At 41.7% G+C, this 26,402-nt stretch overlaps 2 protein-coding genes across 3 annotated transcripts in view; one reads left to right on the top strand and one right to left on the bottom strand.

Annotated features, from left to right (window-relative positions):
• Positions 1-26,402, bottom strand: part of LOC310863098 (MYG1 exonuclease-like) — a 293,850-nt gene that overhangs the window by 117,758 nt on the left and 149,690 nt on the right. The gene's annotated exons all lie outside the window — the stretch shown is intronic.
• The window catches only part of LOC310862525 (uncharacterized protein), an 81,510-nt gene that overhangs the window by 7,379 nt on the left and 47,729 nt on the right, over positions 1-26,402 (top strand). For both annotated transcript variants that reach the window (XM_083770461.1, XM_083770462.1), the window contains 12 exons: positions 982-1,014; positions 1,439-1,492; positions 4,563-4,664; positions 6,740-6,817; positions 9,514-9,558; positions 12,637-12,690; positions 17,667-17,720; positions 21,647-21,700; positions 22,526-22,579; positions 23,001-23,054; positions 24,267-24,311; positions 25,548-25,601. In XM_083770461.1, coding sequence (XP_083626587.1) covers positions 982-1,014; positions 1,439-1,492; positions 4,563-4,664; positions 6,740-6,817; positions 9,514-9,558; positions 12,637-12,690; positions 17,667-17,720; positions 21,647-21,700; positions 22,526-22,579; positions 23,001-23,054; positions 24,267-24,311; positions 25,548-25,601 — 681 coding nt within the window. The remainder of the gene's footprint in view (positions 1-981; positions 1,015-1,438; positions 1,493-4,562; positions 4,665-6,739; positions 6,818-9,513; positions 9,559-12,636; positions 12,691-17,666; positions 17,721-21,646; positions 21,701-22,525; positions 22,580-23,000; positions 23,055-24,266; positions 24,312-25,547; positions 25,602-26,402) is intronic.

The following is a 26,402-nucleotide window of genomic DNA, read 5'->3' on the forward strand; positions in this document are numbered from 1 at the left end:
GCATCACCACAAACACTTAGCCTATTGTGAGCTGATTGTTAGTGACACAATGAGAGCGCAGTGCAAGTAATGCAGGTTGCATAATACCCCATGCGATGTGGATGAGTGTGCAGGTTTAGTTTTTTATTAATTGGTCAGAGAGGGGATAAAAATAGAGAGAGAGAGAGAGAGAGAGAGAGAATTGGAGACATTTAGATTTAGGTAAGGGGGTAGGGTTTAAGGACTTCAGTCCATTAGCCCTGTTAGCCCACTCTACAGGCAGACAGCCAAGCACAATAAGGCCCTATACACTCCCTCCATAAAGGAGAGAGAGAGAGAGAGAGAGAGAGAGACCTCCACACCATTGCCACGCTGCACATGGAAACACTTTGCCCCTCTCAGGGCTCCATGGCAGGAAATAAGCAGGCATTGTTTATTGTGCCTTTGTTATGATAATGCTTTGCCGGAAGAGATTAGCAACCAACAAGTCAGTGCAAATGGAAAAAAGGTTATAATATAACAAAATCGCCACATTTTTTACTTTCCCCTGTATGTGTACAATCTGCTATAGGGTAGGGCTTTCACTTCTAGTGAATTGTACTAGTTGACTACTAGTCTACTAGTCGACAAGTTGTTTAACTTAAAAAAAAAGAAAAAAAAAATATAGCATTCTTGCTGATCTTGAGGCCTACAAAAAAAATAAGCTTTTTTCCCATATCAACTAGTAGCAAAGAGGTCAACTAGTTGATTTACTAGTCGACTATTTGAATAGTCGACTAGTTGCTAGGCTACTTACAGCCCTACTATAGAGAAAATAATGTATGCTGAATCTTGCTATACCTTTAGCTTGAGTTCTTCAAAGCTAAACCTTAAATGGTTCACTGTATCTATCTACTGTACATTGTCTTACTTGGCAGAAAAATAACCTACAGCATATGTAACACAATATGTAACACAATCTTTATACACAATACTTATACTGTCTTTCTTCTGTGCATACAGGTTGTAGGACCAAGAGGACCAAGCGGACCTATGGTATGCATTGCTTATTTTGCATTATCAATCAGCAATTTAGTAGAAGGAGCTAGCGTACAACTCTAAGTAAGCTAAATGGAGTGTATGTTATTCATGAATCTATTATCAATACTTCGATAATTAGCTTTTTTGACCGTAGGCCATTATGAACGTCATAGTTGCATTTTGCACACTATTAAAATATGCTATAAGCAGTGGTTCCCAAACCAAATTCATGAGAAACTTTGTTTTTTTGGGAATGTTTTTTGAAAATCGTTTGAAATAATAATAATAATAAATAAATAAAGTAGGAAGCAAAAACTAAGGGGACCCATAACAATGGGTCCGCGACCCACACATAATGGGTCCCGACCCAGTGTTCGGGAGCCACTGGGCTATATCGACCTGCAGTTATACTGACTCCTGTCTCTCTCCTAACATCCAGGGCCCACCAGGAGAACAGGGACACCGCGGGCCAAGAGGAGACAGCGGCGAGAAGGTATACGCTTAAAAAAAAAAGCCACGTAAATCATTTCCTCTGAAGATGCTAGTTTCTAAAACAAGCTATTATTGTAACTGATAGAGGGAGGGAAGAGGAGGGGGGGGGGGGGGGGGGGGTGGTTTAGCAGCTGCTCACTGCAGATCTACAGAATATCAGCCATTCACTGACAAAAAGCTCACAGAGGGGCCCATGCATGCGTGCAGTCATGTGCCATTTCCATTAGTCTGTGTGGTCTGCTAAAAGGGGCTGGGTTTGTTTAACAGATGTGGGGCCATCTGAGACTCATAATGTAAACCCCTGGCTGTCACAGAGGCCTCGTGTGCATCAGGGTGGGAAATCAGTGTTGCTGCTGCTGGTTGAAGCCGCCGCAACTTTGATCTGTGCATTAATATAACACACACAACGCTTGTATCTGTATGCGATGGTGGCTGCGGGCCAAAGGCCATATGTTTTAAGTATGTTCCAGCGCCAAAGGTGAATTGATTTCCTCCAGGTTTGGCGCGTTGATGTTGCATTTAGTAAAGGCATTAGTGTAGGAATTTTAATGGGACGTTTTTATCGTCGGGAGTCGCTGGGAATTTGTTGGGAAAAGTCTGCAGGGGTGTTCCTAAGAAGGGGCTGTTTGTCGTCTTAAAGGGACGATTTTTATCTGTTGTTAGCAAAAATGGAAGCGCTTTCAGACATTATATACGGTGTAATGAGTCATGTAAAAGACGGAAGGTATGTAGCTGAGCGGCAGTAACCGCTGTGATGGGAATTCTCGCCATTCTTGAGGACAACTGAGGTCATGAGTTTGGGGTTCCAGTTGACCTTACAGTTGAAACAGGATGCTGTTATTGCAACATTTTAAGACCAAGCACAATGGCTTTTGTGTTACAATTCAACAGCATGGATATGCCATCGAAGTGTGATTTACACAGTAAAGGTACACTACACAGTAAAGGTCCCTGCACACTGCTGCGTCTTTCGGGATTCTTAGCAGTGTTATCCCGCCGTTTTCAACCAAAAAAACACACGCCCAGTCTGCGAGGACCTTAGGTGCGTGAAAATAGAGCTCCCAAGTTGTTACTTTAGTGATATACAGAAGGTTGATACTATTTCAATTTCTGCATCACAACAAAACAAAAATCCTCCTGAATAATACTCATAAGGCTGTTATTTCTGCTGTGTTCCACAGTGATATGTTATCATTAAGCCACTGATTGTATACAGCATGTGCCAGTTCTTATCTGATTTGGCACGAGCAATCACCAGCAGGTGCTGTCTCCCTCAAAGTCATTATGCGTGGAGCCCATATCGTTTCAATACTTCCACTCATAAATGTTACGATAAGTTAACCACATGAACCCATGCAGCCTTCCTATTCTGGGCACGCAATAATACGTAAATATTTGGCAAATTAAAGCTCGCAACCTGACACGTTGTGAGCTTGTAGGCTGTCTTTCGGAGAAGACATTTGGTTTTGGTGTAGAGGGAACATTATAGAGCCCAGACTGGGAATGCCAGTCAACAAAGTCTTTCTCTCCTGGAAGAAACCATCTAACTCCAACATTTTTCAGGAAAAAAAGAAAAGATCCAGCCGCTTTTCAATACTTTTCATTGGTTTTATATATTTTTAGTAAGAGTGTTCAATAGCACTGATGTATGAAAAAAAGATAGCTGAACGGGTTAGTTAGATCGTTTGAGGATCCAATGGAGTTAGGAGGTTTTCATCTAAGCACTTTTTCATTGGAAACAGATGTAAAGGGTACCGGTGTTCAATAGAGCGCCGAAGTCCTGAAATCACTCGCTCATCCCCTGGTTCACGGAAGTAATTTCTCTATGGAGAATAACATGGTGTCATCTTAAAATCGTTTCAAAAATAAACAAGCTGTCTCTGCGTTATTGTCAGGGAGGTGTCTCTGTATCGTTTGCGACAGTCAGTCACTCATATATGATACAGTCTGTTTCTAGCGAAAATTTAACTAATTAGTAGCAGTAACATTAGCGTTTCTCTCCGTCAGTTGATTCTTCATATCCATATGAGTGAAATGGCCAGGATGACATGTTTATTTTTCAAACACAGTACTTCTATGAGTCAATATAAAATCCCCCTATGGGGATTACAATGCAAATAAAAAGTGCATGAACCCGTGGATTTGCACCCTCTACCGATATTGACGTCAGACTTCGGTGCTCTAGTCTATAGCGTTGGAAAAAAAGTAATCCAAAACCTCAAAAATGTAATCATCATGACGGATTCCTTGCTGTCGCCAGCAGGTCAGGTGTGAGGCCTCGCCAAGCTCGCCGGTGTAGAATGCCAGCGTTGTTTGGACAGCGTTCATTTGGGTATTAGGAACCTTTTCACAGTACCTGCCAGTTACAGTGTAATGGTTTAGTATCTGCCAGACAGGGTGGAAGTGTCTGCCGGCGATGATACAGTGATGCAATGATAGAACGCTTTATTCAAATTGGGTTCAAATCTCATTCGGATTTGTTCAAATGGAGTTACATTAAGGAAGTGAGTTGTTTTAGTTCCTTTTTTAGTGTTTGTTTTCATTTTAATCTTGTTTCATGTTTATTCAACATGTGTCTCAGTGTAGCTAAGAAATTGTAGTGTATATTAATTTAAAAAGGGGGGGGGGGGGGAGTTAGGCTATGCAGCTAAGCAATAATAAGCAAAAAACAGATAAAACAACTGCATAAATATAGGCAACCCAGTAATTTACTTGGTATTTAAATTGTTCAGGTATTCTTTAGCTATGACAGTTCTAAAGTATTACCAATGACCTAATGGAATTATTATTTTAGTGAACTTTGTGTTCACACAATAAAGTCACAAATGTGATCTAATTGAGCACCAATTAATTGGAACCTCACATGTACCTCATTATGTACAACAACAACAAACAAAATGGGATTGTTTCACTCTGGCTGGATGAATGCAGTTGATCATCATGTTTCTAACAAACAAACGTGTCCTCTTTCTCTCTCTCTCTCTCTCTCTCTCTCTCTCTCTCTCTCTCTCTCTCTCTCTCTCTCTCTCTCTCTCTCTCTCTCTCTCTCTCTCCCCCCCCCCCCCCCCCAGGGAGGACATGGACCCCGTGGCCGAGATGGCGAGCCTGGCACCCCCGGAAACCCCGGCCCCCCTGGACCTCCAGGACCCAACGGACCCCCTGGCCTTGGAGGAGTAAGTTATCCCATCACATTCTGACCTGAGATCAGATTAAAAAAAATGTCTTCTACATCCTGACAGTTTTCCATTCTGACCTGAGATCACAAATGTCTTCTATGTCAGTCGCTCTTCAATTTTTCAAAAATAGCAGATCTACAAGCTCGTAGCGCGCCACTCGGTGGCGCGCTATGAGCTTGTAGATCTGCTATTTTTCAATAGCTAAAGCATAACATAGTGCTAACACCAAACTGGACCGATGGGAGCGAGACGAAATGTCAGAAAAAGAACGAAAATGAGAGCACAAAAGATGGGAAGGAATTGCGCCGGTGCTGGGAGGGGGGGGGGGTCAGAAAGACAACGCAGTGAAGAATAGATAGAATGCTTCTCATTCTTTGTGAGAGAAAAGGAGAGAGGAGGTGGGGAGGGGAGGGGAAGACAAGAAGGGCCTTTGTGAAGGAGAGAGGGTGAGATGCAACCAGTTCACATACCTCCTCTATCTGCCCTGTTTTACTGTTGACAAACAGTCAGTGGTGGGAAAAAGTACTCACAATTCTTACCTAAGTAAAAGTATCAATACTGCGATATAGAATACTCTGTTACAAGTAAAGGTCCGGAATTGAAAATGTACGTGAGTAAAAGTACACAAGTATCACAAGTATGACATCAAAATGTAATAAAGCACCAAAAGTAAAAGTACCGGTAGTCATTGTGCAGAATGGCCCGTTTCAATTTCTCAAATGTATAAAAAGTATTTTGAAAATAGCTGAAATGTAGGGTGGGTTTTGTAATAATAATCAAAATCTACAAAATAACTAAGGTTTTCAAATCATTGTAGTGGAGTAAAATTACACAGGAACACTTAAGTCAAGTGCAAATCCCTCAAAATTGTAATTAAAGCGCAAGACCACTTTTGCAGAGGTTTGGGTTGTGTAGTTACCTTGCCATGATGTAACTCCAAATGTGAAATCAAAAATAATTGCTCCAGTGATTAGAAATTGATAATTAAAAATATGCTCCTCATTGAGTTGATTCAGATAAGTTGATTCAGATAATACATCACCTTTTTTTTATAAAAAAATGTTAACTTCCTGTTGATTTTACTATGTGAAGACCCGGATCCGGATCCACGGATCCAGTCCGGGTTTTCTCCCTAATCAAAATGGCAAAATCAACAGGAAGTTAACATTTTTAGTACAGTACGCGTTTTGGTGTTCTATGTTGTCTGAATCAACTTTGTTTGTGTTTGCTTACGTACTAAACGTACTAAATTGGCAACCAACCTTATTAACAACGTTATAGAATTACGGTATTTTCTCCTCACAAGACACTGAGGCCTTAATCTTTCAAGGGCTATATAACCACTTGCTCATATACAAATCTAAAGCTCTTTTGCTAAGGATGTGTGTGTGTGTGTGTGTGTGTGTGTGTGTGTGTGTGTGTGTGTGTGTGTGTGTGTGTGTGTGTGTGTGTGTGTGTGTGTGTGTGTGTGTGTGTGTGTGTGTGTGTGTGTGTGTGTGTGTGCGTGTGCGTGTGCGTGTGCATGTGCGTGTGCATGTGCGTGTGTGCACGCGTGTGTGTGCGCGCGCGCGTGTGTGTGTGTGTGTGCGTGTGTGCTTCGTATGAGTTAACTATGCGAGAGATGTCTCACAGATGACAAACCTCAGCTATGTTAATAATAATATAGGTCTTTGAGGTCGTTGCGAGGTATTTAGCCCATTGAGACCAGATTATTCTAAATCCTGACAGTTTTCTGAAAAACCCATGTTTCTATGTCAGTGGTTCTCAAACCTTTTCATGTCAAGGACCCCTAGAATGAAATGTATTTGGAGTTAAAAATGTCCGCCGCGAAATAATATATATTCAAAGATTTGCACACATTTTCACGATTTTTCATGAAAATGCTAAAGTTTCAAATAACGGTGTGCTTAAAAGTGCTTAAAAGCTACGGTGACACAGATGCTTTCAAGGTCTTAGTGGGTTAACTTAAATATGCAACAACCTCAAAGACCTATAGTGTTATTATTATTATTGCTGGTATTATTACTATTATTATTACCACAGATAGATAACGTTTTCTCCTCTCTTTCCAGAACTTTGCTGCTCAGATGGCGGGTGGATTCGACGAGAAGTCTGGCGGCGCGCAGATGGGAGTGATGCAAGGACCAATGGTGAGAGAGAGAGAGAGAGAGAGAGCCCCATGATGATGAGACCCTACTGCCGTTCCTTTTTACAGTGTTCCGCTGGGACCCTACTGCCGTTCCTTTTCACAGTGCTCTGGACGCCAAACTCATGGATTAAAAACGTTCTCAGTCGACCACGACCGATTTCGGTCATTTTGGATTCCATAGAAGGCTATCTACAAGCTTGTAGATAGCTTCTACTTTCAGTTATTAGTTATCTTTATTCCAGAAAACAACAGCAACATTTTTTCAGTCGTGATTTTATTTTTTGCTTTAATCCATGGGCCAAACTGGAGGACCTGATGGGACGGATGTGATTGTTTTTTTTTCTCCAACACCCGGGAAGGAGAGATACATACCTTTCCTAACACTAGGATGGAAGAGCAAGCTTTGCTTCTAGGGATTAACGAGCGGCAAATTACACCAGTGAGATATTATCCGTCTCGACGAGCCACGGAGTTTTCATTCCATCTGCAGCTCCCACGCCGTCGTGGCTCTTTGGTTTTTGTTGACCTTTCTCTCCGATTTTATGGTTTTGTGGAAGACACTGTCGGGGGGGAAGGCTCTGCCTCCTAGTGTCGAGGAAGAGAAAACACAGAGCCGTGGGTTCTGATGGAAACACCAAACGCCTCCCGTGGAGAACAGAGGGGGTGGCTTTTTTTTTTTTTTATCGAGGAAACAGCCGTCAACCTTTTTTGTTATTCTATCAAACCCACAAAAAGCCACCCGCTATGCTGCCAGCCTGCCCGCTGGCATGACAAGACTGCCCCGTGTTGGATTGAGGAGCACACTGGGAGCTATTTTGGTTTTGGACTAGACACGGCCGCGGCTTGGCGTCGGAGACGACCAGGAGAGGGAGGGGTGGGGGTTTTGGAGTAATGGAGTATATCGGATCCCCCGTGGTTTGCAGCAGTCTGTGGCGTTTTGCTCTTTTAGGCCCTAAAGAGCAGCACTCGGCTGTCCCATCTGCCTCGTCCATCTCTGAGTGCTCCCCATGCAGCCACAGCGCCGGGCCCTCTCTGTGAAGCCGGCGTTCATTTGGTTTGGCTGTCGCCGCGGCCAATGGCGGAAAAAGAAGCAGAGGAAATATAAATAACACATCATATTGACTGCACTGACGTCTGAAGCACACAAAGTCCAAAGTCACAAACCACCCCACTATGTCCACTCCAGACCCATAATCCCCCCCCACCACACACACCTGCATACCAGACAGTCAATCAGCACGCTCACCGAGAGGCTGGCTGGAAGCACACAAGCGCACACGTGCAGACACACATTATAAACACATATACACGTATCCCCAAACACACACACGCACATAAACAGTGTGTGTATAAAGCCCCATTGATAAGACTGTATATACCCATTGCAGTGGAAGCCTCCCACACACCCACCCGCTGAAAAGATGACTTTCATTCCCTTCCCGAGAGAGAGAGAAGCACTATGCACCGCTGTGTTTTGGCATTTTCTTTGGCTACCGCCCCACATTTCTTAAATATAATCAGAACGCTGAAAGTGATGTTTATAAAAAGCAGCACGTTGAAAGGAATACGTCTTTTTTTCCGACTTTTTATTTTTCTTAAATCCCAGGAGTGAGCCCCGTCGCATGCAAGCCAAATACAAGCATCTGTTCATGAGGGGAAATGGGACTTTTGAGAAACTTTATTGATACAAGTCCACTGTCCATTGTTACAGTTAATTGCATGTCCATTTATTTTCCATTTGTGTGTGCATGTGAGAGAGAGTTAAAGAGAGTTGGGAGAGCGAGAGAGAGACAAGAGAGAGAGAGAGAGAGAGAGAGAGAGAGAGAGGGATTTGGCTCATCACCTTCACAGAATGTAATTTGGTCTTGCAGAGTTAATGATGCATTGGAGTTGAGGGGACATTTTCTTTGATATGTGATTCCAGTCAGAAGCTCTCACATCTCAGATGAATGTTCAGTCAGAGAAGAGAGGATTAGGCAGAAGTAACTGTGCGCCCCTTTGAGATAAAAGGTCTATTCATGACTATCTAACAGACACAAAATTAAGACCAGACTTTTTTTGGCTAGTTACTTTTGCTTTTCTTTTTTTCTTTCTTTTTTAAATACCTATTTTTGGAAGGTGAACAGATGTGCTGTTTTCCTGTCCAGGTGACAGTGGATGATAACTATTTTAGGGAAGTCGTGTAGAGTGAAAGCACTCCACATAAGGACACAAGGCTAATGCGGGTGACTTATGCACGGCAGGGAGAGAGAGAAAGAGAAAGAGGGGTGGAACGACAAAGATGATGAAAAGACTAGGAAAGAGAGAGATAGAGAGAGAGAGATTGAGAGAGTCGGAAAGCCACTGTGGAATTTCTAAACGATTTATGGAACTGACAGGGCAAGTAAGGGCTGTTGAGATTTCTGTAGCTTTAGGGCAAAACAGGGGGAGAGTAAAAGTAAGAGATCTGAGCTCCCCTACAATGAGTTCTCTGCCACTGCTGACTGAGTGTACCTGTGTTTACAGTATGTGTATATGTGTGTGTGTGTGTGTGTGTGTGTGTGTGTGTGTGTGTGTGTGTGTGTGTGTAGCTTAGAACCTATTTTTGACCTGGTGAAGTCTGTCATTGCCTAACGTCATGTATTTCGTCTACCCCCCACCCACCCCCTGCCACCCCCTCTGCCTACCCCTCCCCTCCTCCTCCTCCTCCCCCCATAGGGCCCTATGGGTCCACGAGGACCACCTGGACCTTCTGGATCACCTGTAAGTACCCCTTTACACACTGTCAAACACGGCCGACACAAACAAGCACACGCCAGGCAAGACACGACACACCCGTAGACATGGACGTTACTTAGCACCGCAGCTAGAGGCGCCTCCGTTCCAACACCTTTGTAGGTCATTGTAACTTCATTTTTATATTATAGCATAAACATATTCTTTTTTTTGGGGGGTTATTTAGATAACTACAGTATGCTGACCCTCCAAATGGCCGTTGCCGGTGACTAAAGCAGTGTTGATTTCGTCAACCAAAACTAAGACGAAAAATGTTCGTCGACTACCCTTTTTCACGGGTGAAGACAAAATAAGAATACACTAAAAGCTATAAGCTATGATGACTAAAACTATGACTATGTTGACAATTTCGTCAACAAACAAAAACAAAAAATTGGGATGGACTAGTGCAGAAGAGATACCGTTTTATGTAGGTTGCATTCTACAAGCTCACGTGTTGCGCTGCAACACATTGTGAGCTTGTAGACTGTAGAGCATGCAACCAAAGTGTAAAATCTGCCATTACGACGACGTCAAGGCCTGCCAAAACACAATTTAGTCAACTAAATCAACTGTAGATTTAGTCGACGAAAATCCTATGATATTTAGTCGACTAAAACTAGACTAACACTAAAACATTTCAGGTGACTAAAATGTGACGAAAACTAAATGAAAATGTATTCAAATGACTACGACTAAAGCTAAATCAAATTTTGCTGTCAAAATCAACACTGGACTGAAGGCCCCCGCTTATCACGCTGTAACAAAGATGAACCATGACAAAGGCACAAGCAAGCTGATAGAGAGGTGTGTGTACACAAGTGAGTCGTGTACTCACGACACACAGTTAGTACTACTGTACAGCTGTATGCCCCCACAGTGTGTGTTGGTAGGCTGGCACACACAGGAGAATGCCTTGGTCTCCAGCTGCACGCTGCGGGGCTTTTTCCTAAGTGCTGCTGCGAACGCAGACGCGCACCACCTGACAATTTAGCTTTCATGAAGGGGGACGCCCCCTCGCCCCCCCCCCCCCACCCCCCTAATGCCCCCCACCCCCGTAATACACCCCCGCCCTTTCTTCTCCACTCTGCAACTCGGCTATAAGCTCCAGAACCTCGCAGCCCTCCAGAGTGAAGCTATTCAAACATCTCTAGGCAATGCCAGTTTGACTTGTTTCGACTTGACGCGCTATATAATCGCACACAACCGAGCCCACAGCTGGGTAGCCTTCCTTTACCTCTGTCGGTTTACCTTTGGATGGTTTTCAGTTCGGAGGTGTTGATTGCACCGTATGTCCTCCTGACTGTCATTTTATGTTATTAACCGTATTATTTGCCTTACCTCTGGGAGGCGAGGTGTGCCTGCGTAACATTCTGTGTTACAGGAGGCTGAAATACTACACTACTTTACATTATGTAAAAATAGATACACACAATGCTGATGAAAAACGCTTTGGGGTCTGCTATGTTAAGGATTATTAGGGAAATAAAGTACTCAATTGTTTTACTTAAGTAAAAGTATCAATACTGCAATGCAGAAGTACTCTGTTACAAGTAAAAATTCGGAGTAAGTATTGGCATCAAAATACGGAATTTCCAAATATATTTTGAAAATAGATCTACAAGCTCACAATGCGACACATTGTGAGCTTGTTGATCGGCTATTTTCAATTGGCCGAAATGTGTATATGGCTGAAGTGGTTAATGTAAGTTTTGTAATAATAATCAAAATCTACAAAGTAACTAGTAACTACAGTTGTCAAATAATTGTAGTGGAGTAAAAGTACAATATTTGCCTCTGAAATGTAGTGGAGTAGAAGTAAAAGTACTGGAATTTGACATACTTGACATAAGTAACGTACAAATATCTCCAAATTGTACTTGAGTACAGTATTTAAGTAAAAATACATTACACCACTGATTATTCCAGTACAGTACATGAGTACAAACACTATGATCACGTATCGTTGCTGTTGGCTGGATTACAGCGATCCTGTTTTATATCATTAAAAAAGATTATATCGAATTCCGTCAGTTAATTTGTTAAACATTAGTTTTCTAAGGGTACATAGGGTTCAACCATATCAAGTGCAGTCTACGTGTTAAGAGCTTTAAAAGTTAGCTATAAAATGTTAAAATCAACCCTATACAATATACATTATACATGTTGAATATTGTCCCCATAGACATTTTTTTAAGATATGTTTGGGGCTTTTTCTGCCATTATTGGATAGCGTACAGTGTGCTATGGTGACAGGACATGGGGAGAGAGATGTTGGGTTACGTGCGGCAAAGGTCATCGGGATCGGGAGTCGAACCCGCGATACGCGGTGCCCGGACCGCTACACTAACCGCCCAGGCCCATAGAAAACATTCTTGTGACCACCGCACCAGACATTTCCGTAACACATGTTATTGTCACCAGACATTTCCTTAATCTCTCTCCTATCTCTATGCATTACACATGTTATTGTCACCAGACATTTCCTTAATCTCTCTCCTATCTCTATACATTACCCATGTTATTGTCACCAGACATGTCCTTAATCTCTCTCCTATCTCTATACATTATACATGTTATTGTCACCAGACATTTCCTTAATCTCTCTCCTATCTCTATACATTACACATGGTATTGTCACCAGACATTTCCTTAATCTCTCTCCTATCTCTATACATTACACATGGTATTGTCACCAGACATTTCCTTAATCTCTCTCCTATCTCTATGCATTACACATGTTATTGTCACCAGACATTTCCTTAATCTCTCTCATATCTCTATGCATTACACATGTTATTGTCACCAGACATGTCCTTAATCTCTCTCCTATCTCTATACATTACACATGTTATTGTCACCAGACATGTCCTTAATCTCTCTCCTATCTCTATACATTATACATGTTATTGTCACCAGACATGTCCTTAATCTCTCTCCTATCTCTATGCATTACACATGGTATTGTCACCAGACATGTCCTTAATCTCTCTCCTATCTCTATGCATTACACATGGTATTGTCACCAGACATGTCCTTAATCTCTCTCCTATCTCTCTATCTCAGGGACCACAGGGTTTCCAAGGCAACCCCGGAGAGGCTGGAGAACCTGGACAATCTGTAAGTAACCCCCGACCCCGCTGTACTTTTACTGCCCCTGATGTACTTTTTACTGCCCCCACTGTACGTTTACTGCCCCTGCTGTACTTTTTACTGCCCCCACTGTACGTTTACTGCCCCTGCTGTACTTTTACTGCCCCCACTGTACGTTTACTGCCCCTGCTGTACTCGAGTAAATGCACAAAAGTATTGGCATCAAAATGTACTTAAAGTATCATAGTAGAAAGTACTCATTGTGCAGAATGTCCCGTTTTCAAATGTGGTGAAATGTCTCAAATAAAAATCTTTTAAAAATAGCAGATCTACAAGCTCACAATGCGTCACATCGCAACGCATTGCAAGCTTGTAGATTGTCTATTTTCGATTTTTCCGGAATGTACATGGGGCTGAAGTGGTTAATGTATGTTTTGTAATAATAATCAAAATCTACAAAGTAACGAGTAACTAAAGTTTTCAAATAATTGTAGTGGAGTAAAAGTCCAACATTTGCCTCTGAGATGTTAGTGGAGTAGAAGTAAAAGTATTGGAAATTGGAAATACTCAAGTAAAGTACAAGTACCTCAGAATTGCACTTAATTGCAGTACTTGAGTACTTCTTTACACAACTGCCCCAGTGTACTTTCACTGACCCATTTCTACATTTCTACCTGTGTCTCTCACGTGGTGGGAAACTAAAATATCTTCACCATTCCTCCAAAAAGGGAATCAATCCCCCATGTTGGCTGAGAGAGGGATTAGGATTATAGCCTAAAGCTGGGTTTACTGTTCCTCCCCTACCTCCTCAACCCTGCTTATAGGACTTCTCATCTTCACCTCAACATTCCATCTGCAAGCCTATGCAGACCTGCTTACAGTATACGTTCCTTCTTTTACCTGTTTTCTTATGAGACGTCCCCAGGTCCGTCTAGCTTTTTGTGTTTGCCCACAGACCCCCCCCCCCCCCAAAGCAACAGCTGGCTTCCTATCTTTAATCAGACCCTTCTCAGACAGACCTCCAAACCCCCTCGACTCTAGAGAGAATTTCCCCCTAAAGCAGTTTTCAATGTTTGTTTTATGTTTTCTTTTTTTTACATAACACTCTCAATTCTATTTATTTCTTTTACTTTTTATTTAATATATTATTAAACTAATAATTTTAGTAATGGGGATAAAAAGTGAAGACAAAAAAGTGAGGACGCCAGTATAAAGGGAGTGGCTATAGTAAGTGAATGAATTGGAGGTCTGCCATTCCGCGCCACAGAATTTGATGCTGGACATAATATGCTTAGTTGTTACAACAGTGTCTTGCCCGGGAAAAAGCTCATCTTCAATGACCATTGTGCTTGTAGAGATCAGCTATTTTTAGTGCGTGAGACAGCGTGCAACTAAGTGTATCAGTCAGTGTTTCATTTCAAGCTTTTTTTCCCCCGCACCACAAGTGGTCCCCCACTGGTTGAGAAACAGCACCCTAAAGGGCTCTCTGCACTGTTCAAACAAACTACTGAATATCATGACGTGACATGTTTCATTGTTAGTGCCTATATTACCAACTACCTACAGTACACTCAAAGATGGGGTGAGAAGCCATGCGAGACGGGTGGGATTCTATCCATTACGGAGGAGGAAAAAAAGAGGAGAAGAGATAGTCTCTGCATTAGTACAGTACAGTAGTACAGTAACTGGTTGTTGATATGCAAATGTGCTCAATGGATGATGAATTGCACTTTTTACTATCTCACAATGTCCGCAGTTAGGATTTGATGTTTTAAAACATGGACTGGAACCCGACACAAAGAGCGCCAATACGCAAGGTGTTACTGATGATACTAATTAAGGATTTGTTCCATTTAGTGTGCAGTGGTTCTCAAACCTTTTAATTTGAAGAACCCCCATATCTCTGACAGTGTACAAATGGAACCAAATGGACCCTTACGGGTCCATTTGTTTCCATTTGTACACTCACAGAGTTACAGACCTGTACGGCCATTTGGAAGCCACTCAAGGACACTTTGAGACCCACTGGTGTAGCAGAGTGTTTCCAGTGAGCCAACATGCACAACAGCAGCACCCTGACTCTGTTTGACCAGAATGGAACAGAGCCTTCATCAGTATCATCGGTAACACCTGTAAATGAAGTAGGGAAGAGGCCCAAGTTCTTTCCAAAATGGCATGTGTGCCCATTGCGGACCACCTGGCTGAAACCCTGCCCATTCTCAAACCTAAGCCTACTTGGCCAGTCATGGCGGAGAGTTGCGTCGTACACTTCAGATTGACAGTATTACGGTCGGAGCCTATCAACACTATTCAATGATCTGATCAACCGCGGTTTGTTTGAATCATGCAGAGCTAACAACGCTCTTCATCTTCTGTTCCTATTATTTGCCTCAACCCTATCTAGTCTTCTTTAACCCATTTAGACCTGAGGCCGATTAAAAAAAGAATGGCTTATGTCAGTGGTGCTCAACCTTTTTCATGTCAAGGACCAATCATTTTCTGTATTTGGCCACGAACGCCCATTTGAAAATATGTTGTTCCAGGGACCCCCAGAAGCAAAGATATGAGTTAAAACATTCATTGTGAAAGAATATATATTCAAAGATTTGCACACATTTTCACGACTTTTCAAAAATAGCAGATCTACAAGCTATGAGCTTGAATTGTGCAGAATTGCGATCGTGCGTTGTTATCGTGCTTGGTGCATGTGAACGGCCCTCACGATTTTTGAAACAATATTTCTATAGTTATAGTCAAATCGCCTTAACACTGGCTATGAGATTGTAGAGCTGCTATTTTTCAATAGCTAAAGTTTGAAATAATGGTTAAAGTGGTTAAAAGCTAAGGCGACACAGATACGTTCCCGTCCTAAATGGATTAAACAACTGCACGTCCATTGCTTTCCAAAGCTCCCTGTCTGTTAAAGCCGGTGGTGGAAGAAGTACTCTGATGTTTTTACTTTGCAGTAACTCGGCATAGAAATACTAGGTTACATTCCTGTAATCAACAAATGTATTATATTGTTGATTAGCCAGTGTTAAGGCACTTTTACTATAACTAGAGAAATATAGTTAAAAAAATCGTGAGGGCCGTTCACATGCACAAAGCACTATAACAATAACAATTCAAACTCATAACTCTGCTATTTTTGAAAAATCGTGAAAACCAGTGCAAATCTTTGAATATATATTCTATCCATATTCTATTCCCTGGAACAACCTATTTTCAGATGGGGGTCGGAGGCCAAACGCGTATCATTTTTAGGGTCCTTGACATGAAAAGGTTTGAGCACCCACTGATATTAGAAACATAGGTTCTTCTTAAGTTAATTTACAAGAAGTCTACACAATTAGAGAATGTAGAAGAATTGTTATTATTTTGATCATCGTTTGCCTGTCATCTCTCCTAATGGTATACCAACATCAATACAGTATGGACATGTGTACGTCTTCTTTAGTTTTGGGTCTGAGAAGCTAGAATAAATAATGGGCCTTGATATGAAAAGGGTTGAAAAGCACTGAAGACATTTGTAGAATCGGGTCCTCGGGTCATAAATGGGTTAAGGGTCTCCCAACCACTGTGTTAATCTGCTCCCGTGGAGTCCAGCCACGCATCAGACTCTCAGTCTCTCTGATGTGCTTCGACTCCGCTAACCTTCCGCCCCAGACAACAAAATGTTTGAGCACATCATTAAATGTGATTAAAATCAAGCCTGTTGCCAGACCCCCCAAAAAAAAGGTCCTGGCGCGCCTTGGTAGGGGCGCAAATTAGTATTTTGGTATTTGTTATTTTGTTATTTTGTCCAAGTGTGTCATGATAGCGGAATGTTGATGAATGACCAGCTTAGCCTTTCCGGTCATAAACCGGGTGCCCCCATAGTGAATTATTCATTAGGAGTGTGTCGCGCAAGCGTAGCGAAAGTAGCAGATCTGCAATCTCACAACACGTTGCAATGTGCCACATTTTGAGCTTGTAGATCTGTTATGTTTTTGTGCTACTTTTAATCAAAGTGTTTTAAGTCAGGTTGAAAATTGGGTTAAAGTTAATATGAGAAGGACAGACATACTAAAAATATATTCAAAACCTAATTGAACCTGTGCGGTAAATCAGCATCTAAAACTGACTTACTGAAATATAGTCGTATCAAAAGGCTCAGAATTCTCCCAGATTCAGAATCCTTTGATTAGTTACTTCCCTGTTCTCATTCTTTGGGTGAAGAATCCTTAAGCTCTAAATTGTTGCAAATGACTATGCCGCTGGCGAGACTTTCCGCGAACGGATCCCACACAAAATTGGCCATGAGAAAACCACTAATTGTTTTCTGTCAGTGTTGGAGGAAGTTCATACTCAAAGCGCAGGTTGCTTGAACAATCTAATTATTATTAGAAATACCTGTGGGCATAATGAACCTCATTTGGCAGCTCTTTCAGTAGCCTATTGTTTTCTGCCCAGGGGTGTTCATAAAATGCAGCAGAAAATAATATTGTAACCACATGCTCTGTTTCCCAAACAGTGGGTTGGGACCCATTTGTGGGTCGCGGACAAATTGTTTTGGGTCCCTGTATTTTTTTGGTTTCCTACATTTAGTTGTTATTCTTTCCAAAAAACATTCCCCCTGAAAAAGGCATATTTCTTTCATGAATTAAAAACAAATACAAAGATTTTTTTGCCCCAATAATTTCACAAAGAAATCAAAGAAAAATCTAAGAAATTCCATGAATTAGAAGATAAACTAGTCGATCTACAAGCTCACAATGAAGCGTGAAGCGTCGCGAGCTTGTATATCTGCTATCTTCACTAGTTTGGGTCTCCCGGGGAGACATCAAATCTCTCTTTTGGGTCATGGGCTAAAAGGTTTGGGAACCACTGCTCACTACAGGCACTATTGTTGTCTATATTGTTGTATGTATACTATGTTATGTTGCCCCCTATTGGTTTTGAATGGCAACTGCATCTCACCTCTGCTGGTTTTGTCTCTTTTTCTTTTTTTTCTCTCCTAACAGGGACCCATGGGTCCTCGCGGTCCCCCTGGGCCTGCTGGAAAACCTGGAGATGATGTAAGTATCCTGCTGTCGCCGACACATCTATATTTATATTATATAATCATCAAGCTTTATTTGTCACTGTCGCCTTTGTGTGTCGCAGTCGCAGACATATTCTTCAGTGATGGATGAAGTGCTCAATTGTTTTACTCAAGTAAAAGTATCGATACTGCAATGTAGAACTACTCCGTTTCAAGTAAAAGTCCGAAATTCAAAATGTACTTGAGGAAAAGTACAAAAGTATTGGCATAAAAATGTACTTAAAGTGCCAAAAGTCAATGTACTTATTGTACAGAATAGTCCCATTTCACAAATGTTCGGATGTATATAAATATTTTGAAAATAGCTGACAAGCTCACAATGCATCACGATGCGATGCATTGTGAGCTTGTAGATCGGCTATTTTCAAATGGCCTAATGTTCTAATATATATTTTGTAATCATATCCAAAATCTGCAAAGTCACCACTTTGCTAAAGTTTTCAAACTAAAGTTAATAGTAGCAGAGTAGAAGTACAATATGTGGTTTCGAAATGTAGTGGAGTAGAAGTAAAACGTTGAAAAAGTGGAAATACTCCAGTAAAGCAAAAGTACCTCAGAATTGTACTTAAGTACAGTACTTGAATAAATGCACTTGTAAATGTACTTTCCACCGCTGATATTCTTATGTCATGTGATGGGTATAATGACTTGGTTGCATACCGTGTTGCACAAAAGGAAACAGCCCATCTACTTGTAGATCTGCTATTTTCAGCGTGAGACACAGGTGCACAACAAAGTTCAAATCGGGCTGAAGAGGAGTATAGAGCGTCACAGTCCCGCCCCCCTTTCAGAACGATGAAGGCACCAGAAGAGAATTTCCCATTCATTTTTCCCATAGACGTTTCAGAAAGTATTTATTTAACCCATCTAGACCTTTGTGCCGCATTTTCACGATAAAAAAAAATATAGCAGACCTACAAGCTCGTAGCGCGCCACTCGGTGGCTCGCTATGAGCTTGTAGATCTGCTATTTTTCAATAGCTAAAGTATAACATAATGCTTAGTTAAAACACCAAAAGGGGTTCCCACAATGGGTTAAAGACCTTTAAGCCTCGGAGAAAGCCAACTCGGCTACACATCATGATAATAAAACACATGCTTTAAGGGCCGGACAAATAATTAGAAAGAAGAAAAACAATTTTAAAAGTGCCCTTTTTTCTTCCTTTTAATTATTTGTTCGACCCAATTGTTTTTGGTTTATTGTCATGATTCGTCAGGAGCCGAGTTGGTGTTGTCAGAGGCTTAAAGGTCTTTAAATAAAATTATTTCTGAAATGTCTATGGAAAAATGAATGGGAAATTCTCCTCCGGTGCCCTGAAAGGGTGGCAGGACTGCGACGCTCTATTCTGTCTTTATTCCAACGTTGAGTCCAAATCCTCCGTGAAATCCTCAGCAACGATGATTGAGCCTTATTATTCCTAATGGGCACCCACACATCCGACCTGATCACAATGAGCTGTCATTGGATAGAATTTTCCGGATTTCATTGAGAGGATGGATGGCCCCTCGATTGAGAGGATGGATGGCCCCTTGAGATGCTGTACCTCATTTTAGAGGAGGTCCTACACACATGAGTAAAACATAACTGTACTACAAATACACACCACGCCTACACCACGGGCATGAGAGCAGGCTAAATGCTGCTCTCGTTACATAAATGCACCAAGTCTCTGTACGTGTGTGTACGCACGTACGTCTGTAATTCACGTAACTTGAAAACCGTTTGCCCCACCGACTTCAAATTTGACACACATGTTCCACACCACCACAGCGAGTGCAGTGCCCGGTGTTGAGTCCGTCGCATAGCTGGTTATCCAGAACCAGCACAAAAGACTCTGTTCAATTGGCCCAGGCCAATTGATCACCCCTAGCTCTCCTTTATATGGAGCTGGCCTGTTCTGACATCACAATGATGTTCTGACATCACGATAATGTTCTGACATCGCAATATTGCGCAACCTCGCAGTTCATTGCCACTTCATGTCAGACCCCCCTGTGTATACTCATTACTCATGTCATCACAGAACTCCATATACTGAAACACACATCATTCTGCATAAGACCATCATTGCATAACTGGGTGTGCCATGCATTTCCAACCATTCACGAGTCGGTCGGTGCCCAACGGGCAACTAATCTACTCCCGTCACCTTGGATTTCATTTGACACGCTTGGCGAATTTAGGCAAATTAAATGCTCATGATTCAAAAGTTATTTGAGAAGTCCCTGGTCGCCTGCCTGTCAACCTACTGTATCGGAGCTGTAGGAGGTGGAGGTACTGGACACTAGTGGTACAGGAGTATGTGTAACACACATGGACAGGAGTGACTGCACAAAGATATTAAAGAATGTCAGCGGTGGAAAAAGTATTCACATGTTGTACTTGAGTAAAAGTATCAATACTGCAATATTGAAATACTCTGTTACAAATGAAAAGTCTGGAATTCAAATTGAGTATTCAGAAAGTATTGGTATCAAAGTGTACTTAAAGTACCAAAAGTAGAAAGTACCTACTCTTCATGCATAATGTCTCATTTCAAGTTTTCAAATGTATAAATATATTTTCAAAATTGCCGCTCTACAAGCTCACAATGCGACTCACATCACGACGGCTATTTTCTAATTTGCCAAAAATGTATATAGTGGCTGAAGTGGGTAATGTATGTTTTGTAACATTAATCCAAATCTACAAAGTGTAGTAACTAAAGCTGTCAAATAAATGTAGCAGAGTTAAAACTTAAAAGTCCAATATTTGGATTATGACGTTGTCACGCACTGAAAACAGTTGATTTTCAAGCTCACATCACATAGCGGATGCAAAGTCTTGTGAACTTGTAGATTGTCTATTTTTGGAAGTGTAACACTGTCCTACCATGAAGTATAAATCAGGCTTGAGTGTGTGTCTGATACATGTCTGGAACTTGGAAAGCTTAACTGCAATACCCACTTTTAGCCACTGGATGGCAGCAGACTTTATATGTCACACTGTCTCCACTAGGGGGCTCAACATATACAGTAGAATAGAATAGATAGACAAATTAGACATACAGCACATGGATAATATGGAATAGATTCAACAGATACATTTATTGTTGTCTCCACCAGGCCGAAGGCATGTGGGGAGAGTATGTTTTGCACTCCGTCCTTCCGTTTGTGTGTCCGTCCGTGTGTCCGTCCGTGTGTCCGTGAACAGCTAATCTCGTCTACCGTTAACCCGGTCGATGCCATATTTTGCACACACACTCCCTGGATGCCAACGATGAACCTCTGCCCCAAACTTTCCAGAACGGCCTGTTATAGCGCCACCAGGAGGCCGCTTTGTGCAAAACGGCCACCGTTAACCCGGTCGATGCCATATTTTGCACACACACTCCCTGGATGCCAACGATGAACCTCTGCCCCAAACTTTCCAGAACGGCCTGTTATAGCGCCACCAGGAGGCCGCTTTGTGCAAAACAAGTTTTTGCACAGTACACCTACAGATTTTGTCCAAACATCACGCAAATTGGTACACAGTCTCTCTATAGCCATTCAACGAAACGGGTCTTTCACATTTATCAGACTCCATCCTGATTGGTTAAGATTGGCTTCCAAAGTTCACAGGAGTGCTCAGTTTCAAACAAAATGCTGCAAATCATGAACACATCGTGTGATTTCCGTGAAATTGTGCACCCACATTCCCACTAGGCCGAGGACGAAATGCCACATGAACAATTTCAACTCAGCCTCAAGGTGGCGCTATAACTGGCCAAAAAGTGTTTTTACCTCTAACTGCACGGATCTGTGGATAACCTGGTGGAGACCTGTGCCCGGAAGGGCACTTTTTCTAGTTTAACATGTTTCTGTATTGTCTGTATCAAATATCAAACACTGAAATAACACATTTCAATTGCATTTACAGGGTGAGGCTGGTAAGCCCGGCAAGTCTGGTGAGCGTGGACCAACTGGACCTCAGGTAAGATTTCCTATTGTTATGATTTATTATGATCGCACAGTTTTAACTTTTTTCCTCAGTTTGTTTAGTTTAGTTTAGTTTAGTTTGTTGACGCCTAGGACATGAGTGTCAGGTTTCCCATCTGACCACTTAAGACAGAATCTGTGTTTTTTTAAGTGGGCCACAAACACTTTAGAGATTTTCAAGTGGGCCCTTGTCCAGAACAGGTTTGGAACCACTGGTCTGCAGAAATATGATGTCTGTGTTGCTTCAGTTTGAATTGCAAGCTAAAAACCAACTAAATAAAGTAAGGGGGTTGTTCTCTTGTCAAAAAGGCCTCATGCGAGTGAGGGTATTATTTCACAATGGCCAGACTCTAAGAAGAACTCGCTTTAAAGGTTAAACAATAAACAAGAAATTAAATTATATATCAGCTATAGCATTCCGTTCTCTTGCATATTGCACCTTAGTGGGTGTTTCTAGTTTCTGTAGTCACGTTTGCAGTCTCTAGTCATGGTGCGGTGTAGGAGAAGAGAGCGGTCTTAGTGTCCCATTGGCTTAGAGGCCAGCAAATCATGAAAACCTCGCCACTAGACCACGTGGCTAGACTCCACAGTCCGGTCATTGATCAGCTCTGCAAGCTGATAAAATGAACCTTTGACTCTCTGCAGCATCAGTCTGTCCTGATGTCACATGTGGCCCTCAGTGTCTGCCACTCGGATGAGAAAAAGACAGATGTACAGCTAAATAGGTCCATATTCACCTCTCTCTCTCTCTCTCTCTCTCCCCCCCCCCCTACTTTCCACTTAAATCTTCCTTCCTGCTATCTTTCCTTTCTCATAAAAGGGTGCTCGTGGATTCCCAGGAACTCCTGGCCTGCCCGGCATCAAGGGACACAGAGTAAGTGGGAAGGATTTTTATTAGATTAGCATTTCATTAGATTTAGAAATTTTTTAGCACTTTGACGTAGCGCGTAGCACTCTGTTATGTATACTTACTCATAGCTTCACTGCACAGATAATTTACTGTTAGACAGATATTAGGCTCTTAGCTTGCTTATGTAAATCGCTTACTGTAAATCGCTCTGGATTAAGAGCGTCTGCTAAATACCTAAATTGTAAATTGGGGCGGACACACTACAGTGCCTGCATCACAGTACAGAGTGAAAAATAGAACCAAATTAAAACATTTTACACTCTGGAGTTTCACTGCGCATCGATAACTGATTCGTTGCATGTTGTCACACATTATAAACAGCATGTATCCTTGGGTTCCTGTCTGTCTGTGAAGTGACACAGTCTTGTCCTGTCTCTGTCTGTAGGGTTATCCAGGTCTTGACGGTACAAAGGGAGAGACCGGAGCTGCTGGCTCCAAGGTACAGTTCTCTCTCTGTACTCGGATCTCTTTTGACGCCTTTCCCCGTTCCTCAACGAGCCAACGTCTTTCTCCTCTGTATGATACAGTGTACTACTGTACTGTACAGTCGTTCTCAACCAGTGGTCCTTGAAGGGGTCCCATGTGGACCCATAATTTGGACCCATATAGATGATCTTTAACACTTGAGAGTGTAAAATTAACACGGGTCCATTTGGTTTCATTTTACGCTCTCAAAAGTTAAATTATTGTAAAACCTCTGCATTACTTAATTTACAAGAAGTCTACACAGTTAGAGAATGTAGAAGAATTGTTATTTTGATCAACGTTTGCCTGTTATCTCTCCTGGGGTGTAACGATATAGTAACTGCATCGAAAAATCTATTTTAATTTCAAGAATCGAGGTATATCGAAGTGAAAACAGCAACATTGACTATGTATCGTATCAATTTGCAATGCAAATCATCGGTATCGAATCGTTTTGCTATGCAAATAATCGATTGCATCAATACTACATTTTTGTGCGTGGTATTTAGACATTTTTAGAAAATAAAAAAAAGTAATTGAATTACTTAGTTAAAAATACTGTCAATGTATTTTAAATAGTTACTGTGTCGATTTCAAATCATTGAATCGTATCGTATCGCCATAATGAACCAATATCGTCCATATATCGTATCGTCAACCATGTATCGTGATACTGTTAAAATGTATCGTTACACCCCTACTCCTATGGTACCAACATCAGTACAACATGGAATTGTGGACAAAATCTTATCTCTTTTTTTTTAAATATTTAATAGTTTTGGGTCTGAGAGGTGACCATCTATGGCTCAAATGCTGAATAAATAATGGTCCTTGTCTGATATGAAGTGGGTTGAAAACCACCGATTTACAATGTTGACCACTTTAAACCTGGCATCAAAAGGTGATTTAAAACACTGTGAGCTTGTAGAACAGCTTTTTTTCGCTATTTTCCTACAAAAAAAAGGTTGGAAATAGGGCTTAAGTGGTTAAGATACACTTACGCAGTAGCACATTGTGATTGTATGCATTGCCATAAATAACTAATGATCATTATTATGAATATGATTCAGATTATTAGCCTACTTAGGTAGACTAGGCAAACTACATTTCTTAGTAATCATTTCCATATTAGAACAGAATGTCTGTCTGCTGTCGTTAAAAAAAGAGGATTTTGATTTTTCTTTAGGGTGAGTCCGGTGCTCCCGGAGACAATGGCGCCAACGGACCAATGGTGAGTTTATCTGGACATTATAACACTATTAAACGTCACAACTAACTTAATTTCAACCCACTAATACAGTCCTAGATTACATTTGACATCTAGGATAAAATTACACTCATGTCACTTACTTTGTATTTGTTTTACATAGACGTTTACTTTATTTATGCCGTGTAGATTGCTCTTTTACAGCAATGCCCCCACTCACCACCCCACAGTTACCCACCAGACAGCGTTAACAATTACATTCAATAGTACAGTGTATGCTGTACTGTACATGCTATATGTCTATTAATGCTATGCAGTTATCCAGTTTTCCACATAATTCAATCTGTACTATAAATGTTCAGTGGCCCCCAAAAAAACCCACCACCGTTTATTTTGTAGGATTTACCTCCAACATCTGCTGATGATAGGCAGTGGGCAGTGGGCACACACAGTTTCATAGTTTTACAGGAATCTGTTTCAAAGTTATTCAAAGTTCTTTGTTAGAAGCCATGCTCCTCGCCGCACACCCCTTTGGCCAAACGGTATGAAACGTTAGTCAATTCTTCATTGCCCCACTTTCCACAAAACCAAACATAACTTTTGGAGACATGCTGCCGTCAGACAAATAGAATGGGATGGGATGAAAACATATCTTCTGGCCTCCAACAATAGCGCAGATAAAAGACAGTTTCTTTGCCTAGTATCGTGCAAAAGCAATCATAACTTTTGGAGAGTTGCTGCCATCAGACAAATAACTTCTGTCCTCCTGCATTAGCGGAGATAGAAAAAAAAAACAGTTTCGGTGTCCCGTAGAATCACGTCCCCGCTCTCGATGGCAGACTTAAATTATCTTAACCCATTTTGGGCGGGAACCCCTTTTGGTGTTAGCATTATGTTATGCTTTAGCTATTTAAAAATAGCAGATATACAAGCTCATAGCGCGCCACCGAGTGGCGCGCTACGAGCTTGTAGGTCTGCTATTTTTGAAAAATCGTGAAAATGTGCCTGAAATCTTTTAATATATATTGTTACAGAGCTAGTTTTTAACTCAAATCTTTGCTTCTGGGGGGGTCCATGCAACAACATATTTTCAGATGGGGGTCGGAGGCCAAATACATATAATTCTGAGGGTCCTTGACATGAAATATTGAGCACATTTTGTAGAATTTCGTTCCCAGGTCAAAATGGGTTAAAGAAGAAAGTCTTTCCTATAATACATCAGTTTGCACAGAGCTAATCGTTCCTTGTGTCCACACACAGGGACCCCGTGGTCTGCCCGGAGAGAGAGGCCGTCCCGGACCTTCTGGATCAGCCGTGAGTACCCTGTTCCCTCCCACACAGACAGCTAGACGCTTTACACATACTGATACTGTGCTTTGTTACAGTTAGAGCATAACGCATCGTATTAATACCATCTCATTTACCGCCAGAACTGGTTCTCACTGCGTTCAGCTTCTGCCGCCGTCTTTTCCGGGTTTTATTTTGAAGACCCCCCAAATTCACGACCCCTGAACCGGAAGTGAAATCGGCCAGGCTAATTTTAGCCGCGATCACTTGGAATCGTTAATATATTGTAACGGCAAGCCAGCGAAGCTTTAGTTATGAGCTGCGAACATCGCCGCTTTGATCCAAAACCTCAACCCGAGAAAATAATCTGAGATAAAAGGGTTTTAAGATTTCAGTTATATGGCAGTAGTTCTTTTGATATAAAAATAGTACACAATGATGGACATTTTCCTATTGTTTTGGCATCTATTGTTAGGTATGCCTATATGATGACTACGGATATGGTCTGAAAGTGTGAAAAACTTTTTTTCATTTCCCCCCTAACAAATTCCACTGAGAAACCATCCATCAACTAGTGCCAGCTGCTAAGTGAAGCTCAAACAGAATCTCCCACAGGAAGAACCCATTTGCAAATGCAAAGCTGTTTCTCTACCCCATATATGTCAAACTCAAGGCCCCGGGGGCCAAATCAGGCCCGTGAATGAATTATCTTTGGCCCGCGGGATGATATTTAATTAGTATTAGAACTGGCCCTCTGGTATATTGCACGGACCACCATAATACTACAAGTCTGACAATGCACTGCGAGTGCATTGGCACATATCGAGG

This window comes from Protomyctophum parallelum (assembly GCF_964188405.1).
Source record: "Protomyctophum parallelum genome assembly, chromosome: 8".
In the NCBI taxonomy this organism is placed as follows: Eukaryota; Metazoa; Chordata; class Actinopteri; order Myctophiformes; family Myctophidae; genus Protomyctophum; species Protomyctophum parallelum.